The following is a 6,363-nucleotide window of genomic DNA, read 5'->3' as shown; positions in this document are numbered from 1 at the left end:
AATGTCGTTGCCACTTGCGTCGAAACGTCGCCTTCCACAGAATAAAGAAGTTGTATATCCATAAAATCTAATCATCATTCTTCATCAACTCAACTTCTAAAATGCCCATAAAAAAACGTCAAAATCGTGTTTGGGAATAATTGGATACATGTGCTGAAAAAATTCTCCAAATTTCTAAACCATTTATCTCCCGTCTTGTAATAAAACATCTCATATACCGCCGTTACAGAAAGTACTAGTGGAGGAAAATAATATTGGTTAAGATTGTCAGACTCTCCCCGTCTAGTGTGCCCTACCTACCGGTCACATCCACTCAAAATAAAACAATAAGGCCAGACCGATTTTATTTCTTGTTTTACGGATTTTTGTCCTCAGAAAACCTAAAAAGGCAGGAGGGGAAAAAATAAAATAAAAATTAAATGTATATTACTGTTGACAATTTATGAAGTGTATATGGGGCAAAAGACAATCTTTTAAAAAAACTTTTCTTGTTAATTTACATGTTTGACCAATGAAACATTAGGGTGTTATTTTTTGAGCAGGGAAAATTAACTTTTATGGTTTTTCTTATTCGTGAGAAAAGACGACAGGCGGATCCGTCAAACAAAAAATAAAATTGGTCTGGTCTAATAATACTTTATTCAAAACTGCAATACTGTTGTGATACTGCAAACCGTTAAAAACTACATATATTCAAACGATCGAACTGCTTCAATTTTTGCCCAACGTACATTTAAACATACGATGTATTCCCTCTTATCATAAAACCTCACTCCGGACAGGACCCTTAATTCTCAATGCTATCAGTAAATGTCAATTAATTATTATAATCTATTTATATAGCGCTGATTTGCAGATAGGCTCCTCACACGTGCTTTTGTTTTTTCCGCTTGATCATAGGATGTCAATCTCAACTCCCTGGGAAGTATACAACTCTTGCAGCGACAAGGCGCATCAAGTTAATGTGGCTTTCTCATCCTTTCGAGGTACCCATTCACAGCTAGGTGGACTGGGACACATAGTCACAGTACTTTGTCCAAGTTTACTGCACGTTGCTGTACCCGCAACTAGGTGTTTGTTCGTATTCATGTGACCACCATCTGGTCATATACCAACGGATTCGTGGGTTCTTTTAAGTGTACAGGATTGTGTACTGTACACTAGTGGTTGTGACAACACTGACAGAGTCTGCACACAAAGTAACAGTTGACTACAAGATTTTTACACCCGGTCACAGGTGGGCTCGATCCCTTCACCTTAAGCTCGCTGAATCACTAGCCTGGCGCCTTAGACAGCTAGTCCACCATGTCCCATACATTTTGGCAGATCTTACTTATGTACATAGGTCAGTGGCCTTGTACCACATGGGTAATGGCCCCATCTATAAAACCTGACTGATTAGTCTAGGAGACGGGCCCAGATCATCGATAGAAGTGTACGGATTGTGCGGCTAGTCGGGGCTTCGGCTAAGGCCATCGTCTCACCACCGACTACGTCGACGATGAAGAATTGCCGTCTGACTTCTGCATGTGTGTTGGTGACAGAGCGGATATCCCTGGGAACATTGGCCACTCGGTCCCGGTGTGAGATCTGTCACGTGATATCTATCAACTTCTACCATTTTGAACCCATTTCCCCCAACTATAATAAACATGGCTGCTGTCGTTATAAATTCCTCGACTTCCGTATTCCGTCCCTTGTTCACCACCTAAACTACCTACCGAGACAACGATACTAACGATCTTGAACTGGCGCAAACTGAAGTGGTGGGAAAATTACTAAACATGGGCGCCGCGATGTTGCTGGAATATTGTAACAAGCCGTGTAAGACTAAACTCACTCACTCACTAAACAATGACTTCACTGAAGCTTGATATTCACGTAATGAATCTCATAGCAAGCTGTCCTTATGACAGGAAATAACTGATTATGAAATCCACAGTTATCATTTTTGTGGACATGGAACTTCCTGAATCCTGGTCATGGACGTCTTTCAATATTTTCAGTTTGCTGATGCAGTCATCCCTCTTGTCACAAAATCCGTGGTATTCCACGAGAAACTGTCTGACTTTCGACAGTTCCCCTGATGACACCATGTTGGCTAGTGACGGCCATTCTGAAGTTTCGATGTCCATCTTCAAGACATCAATGTATTTCTGGAAAACAAACAGAGAGGCTTTAATGTATTAAACGACATCCTTACAAATTTCTTGACAATATCAGGAACAGCAAAGCAGTGAGTGAGTGAGTTTAGTTTTGCGCCGCCATCAGCAATATTCCAGCAATATGATGGCGGGGGGACACCAGGAATTTGTTTCGCACTTTGTACCCATGTGGGGAATCGAACCCGGGTTTTCAAGGTGATAAGAGGACACTTTAACCACTAGGCTACCCCACCTGCCCCGAATACTAAGGAATAAACTGAAGATGTTGTTGAGATGGGATAGAATCACACACCAGGTGCGTAATAAAATAAACCAAAATGGCCGCCTTTTTCTTCTATTTACCCATCTCTACACCAATAAGGTTTGTTGTGTTGTGTTGTGTTGTGTTGTGTTGTCATTTATGTATAGTTGGGTCTTGTTGTACTAGTGCTGACGTGTGTCTGCTTGGTAGTGTAGCCAAATTAAAGAGCAGTTCGGCAGGGTGTCGATTAACCCTTAATTTGTCCCTTTTTGCAGTAAGAGGCGACTAACGGGATCGGGTGGTCAGACTTGCTGACTGTGTTGACACGTGTCATCGTATCCCAATTGAGTAGATCTATGTTCGTTCTGTTGATAACTGGATTGTCTGGTCCAGACCCGATTACTTAAAGAATGCCGCCATACAGCTGGAATATTGCTGAGTGCGGCGTAAAACTAAACTCACACACACTCCATTTTTCTGAGCGCGAGTTAGGGTAACAACAAGTCACACGGTAATCACAACGTAAGTGATGTTAACTTCCATTTTGTGGAGGTTCTGAGTGGGTTAGACCGTTACTTTGTGAATATGTTGGTTCAAATGTACTCAGATCTGTACGTTGCAGAGAAAGTGTAATTCCAAATATAACATGTTCGATAGAATTCAGTTTTGATAATTGTTGATTGCCTGTAGGATCAAAGCCGTTTCTTTACACCATCAAAGGGACCAAGGAACCTTTTGTGATTAAGAGTGCAGGTCCTAGTGACTTACACTAACGAGGTGACCAAATGGGTTGCTTGTTAGTACAGGTCATCGTATCCTGATGGCGTGCTAATCACTGGATTGTCTGACCCAGGCTCGATTATTTACTGACCGCCATCATATAGCTGGGATGTTTCTGCATGCGGCTCTTAAACTGACCAATAGATCATTCAAATCGAGGCCCCATTTGCCGATTATTTAATTATGATTTAGTGATTCTAATGTCGCGAAAATGACCTGTGTTGAGACATTAAAATCAACTTCCAACTCTGGAACCTGAGTGGACCCAGCCGGAAGTACGTGATGAAGAATCCCAGCTGTGGGGGGCTACGATGGCTGAGGGGGTTAGATCGCTGATTTCCTTTGGCGATCTGGTGTCTAACTCTGTGAACGTGGTTTCGAAGCGCAGATCGGACCCATCCCCAACAAATTAACGCCCCCAACTTTAACACTTGTTACGTTTGACCACTTTCTAAATGACACATAGTATAGAGTATGTGAAGATTCCTAGTTCATGGGGAGCTAATTTCCGAATATTTGCAAAAGATATTTCAGATTATTCAAAATGTCACTGACCCCGGTGTGGTTCAACATTTTCTTGATGGTCGTCAATGTCTGTAACTCCCAGGAGTTCTTCTTATAATCCTTTCCGTCAAGGCCTGATTTAAAAAACCGGACACGTGGCGACCTCTGGTAGGATGCCTCGGTCATACTGAAATATGATTATTATCACTATTATTACTATAATACAGAATCAACGATAATAGACGATGTTTATGACACAGTTTGTCCAAATATCACCAATAATGATTGATACACACAAATGGTAAACTCTCCGCAAGTCAGGTATGTTATTCGTAATATTTGTTGGTGCGTGTGATGTACACGTACCTATGTCATCCGACCCGTTTGTGTGTGTGGTGTGAGGTATCGAGCCTTACGGCTCAGGGTACAAAAGGGTACATTCTGGTACACACATGGTACATCACATAGGCGCTCATTGATCGGATGAACACGAATTAATTTTACTGACATTCTTTCTCTCAGTTCCAAACATACGTCCGCATATTCATTGCGTTAAGAAAACAAGTAGCAGAACGAACCGAACGTACCTCCATGTACCCAACGCATTCGAAGAACATCGGTTAATCCAGAAACCCAACGATACGTATTTGAGATAAACAAATTACCCAAGCTGCGCTGCGATTTGTTCCCCGCACGTGAGCAGGGTACATGGAAATTATATACCTGCACCTTTCAGATGTTCTAATCTGATATTTTAATGTATGGTTACATTCTGAACAATCAGCATGACAATCAAGCAATATTTTTTTCTTTGATTTAGTGGCTGTTTTGTAACTTTTCTGTCAGCATTTTTCATTCAATAGAAAGCTACAACCGCATATTATTGTTTGGCACCGATCCAGATCGTGCTATCCCCAGTTAGTTGTCAAAATGTGCCTAACGTACGAAGGAGAAAATCTGTTGCGGGATTCTTGTTTTGGCGCCTCCTTCGACAGATTTCAAGTGGGTATAGTTTTACGCCGCAATCAAACAACATTTTTTGTTGTTTCAGTGGTTGTTTTGTTGTCTTTCCTCAGCAGTTTCTGGCTAAGAAAGAAAGTTCGAACCGCATATGATTGTCACCTATCCAAATCGTTGGATCTCCAGTTTTCGCCAAAATAACCCCACACCCACAAACAAAAACAAAAAACAAAATAACAACACAAAACAACACACCCCAATACTGTACGCTGAATGTGACGAACATAGGTAAAAGAATGTTGTGGAATTCTTGTTTTGGCACCTCCTTCGACAGATAATACGTGAATATAATTTCACTCCGCTTTTAGCAATATTCCAGCAATATCATTGTACCCATGTAAGAAACATCAAACGAATGAAGGAACAAAGGAAAGAAAGAACAAACGAACAAAAACGAACGAACCAGTACATAATGTACCAGCAGAGATTAACAAGCGTATATACAAACCTCGGATCAAAGGAAGAGACATCACACTCATAGTGTTTGGCCGTGTCATCGTCAAAAGAAAAATCGTTGTTGATTCTGTATTAATAGAAAAAACATCATTACTGATGCTCCAATTGACCACTTTCTAAATGGCATAGTATATTCATGAAGAAACATTGCCACAGCAGTTTCGCGTAATATCCGTAAAATCTTTTATTTTTTTATTGGGTAGGTACATCTTGTTGACAGCCTAATGAAAGCGAAGGATGCACGGACCCTTGACACAATCACAACACAGATCTGAAAAAGGCCAACACGGTATAACTGAATATTTGAGGCCATTTGAAAAACATTCATTCGTTAATGCTCCACATTCAAATTCGAGTTTCCTCATTACCTCGCATGCATCATTAAAATAATACTCTGATGCCCGAAATAGAATTTATTTTATGGATGATGAAATCCCGAAATGGATGATGTGGTGTCTTTGTACTTTGGCGTCTGTGTCTTAGACTAATACGTATTCCAGTCAGTTGACTACTCACCCAAACGAGTACACGATACAGGGCTTTACTGGACTGTATTCGGCGTCTGTGTCTTAGACTGATAGGTATTCCAGTCAGTTGACTTCTCACCCAAACGAGTACACGATACAAGGCTTTACTGGACTGTATTCGGCGTCTGTGTCTTAGACTAATACGTATTCCAGTCAGTTGACTACTCACCCAAACGAGTACACGATACAGGGCTTTACTGGACTGTATTCGGCGTGTGTCTTAGACAAAAACGTATTCCAGTCAGTTGACTACTCACCCAAACGAGTACACGATACAGAGCTTTACTGGACTGTATTCGGCGTCTGTGTCTTAGACTAATAGGTATTCCAGTCAGTTGACTACTCACCCAAACGAGTACACGATACAAGGCTTTACTGGACTGTATTCGGCGTCTGTGTCTTAGACTAATACGTATTCCAGTCAGTTGACTACTCACCCAAACGAGTACACGATACAGGGCTTTACTGGACTGTATTCGGCGTCTGTGTCTTAGACTAATAGGTATTCCAGTCAGTTGACTACTCACCCAAACGAGTACACGATACAGGGCTTTACTGGACTGTATTCGGCGTCTGTGTCTTAGACAAATACGTATTCCAGTCAGTTGACTACTCACCCAAACGAGTACACGATACAGGGCTTTACTGGACTGTATTCGGCTTCTGTGTC

The 6,363-nt window shown here is 41.3% G+C and overlaps 1 protein-coding gene across 1 annotated transcript in view; it reads right to left on the bottom strand.

Annotated features, from left to right (window-relative positions):
- Window positions 1–1,642: 1,642 nt before the first annotated feature.
- The window catches only part of LOC124263450 (probable methyltransferase-like protein 24), a 32,770-nt gene continuing 28,049 nt past the window's right edge, over window positions 1,643–6,363 (bottom strand). The window contains exons 4-6 of the mRNA XM_046698097.1: window positions 5,159–5,233; window positions 3,742–3,877; window positions 1,643–2,156 (exon numbers count right to left, since the gene is read on the bottom strand). Coding sequence (XP_046554053.1) covers window positions 1,908–2,156; window positions 3,742–3,877; window positions 5,159–5,233 — 460 coding nt within the window. The 3' untranslated portion in view covers window positions 1,643–1,907. The remainder of the gene's footprint in view (window positions 2,157–3,741; window positions 3,878–5,158; window positions 5,234–6,363) is intronic.

Source organism: Haliotis rubra, unplaced genomic scaffold (assembly GCF_003918875.1).
Source record: "Haliotis rubra isolate DU_JTF1 unplaced genomic scaffold, ASM391887v1 Scf883, whole genome shotgun sequence".
NCBI classification, from domain to species: Eukaryota; Metazoa; Mollusca; class Gastropoda; order Lepetellida; family Haliotidae; genus Haliotis; species Haliotis rubra.
This window is presented reverse-complemented; position numbering and strand designations above follow the sequence as displayed.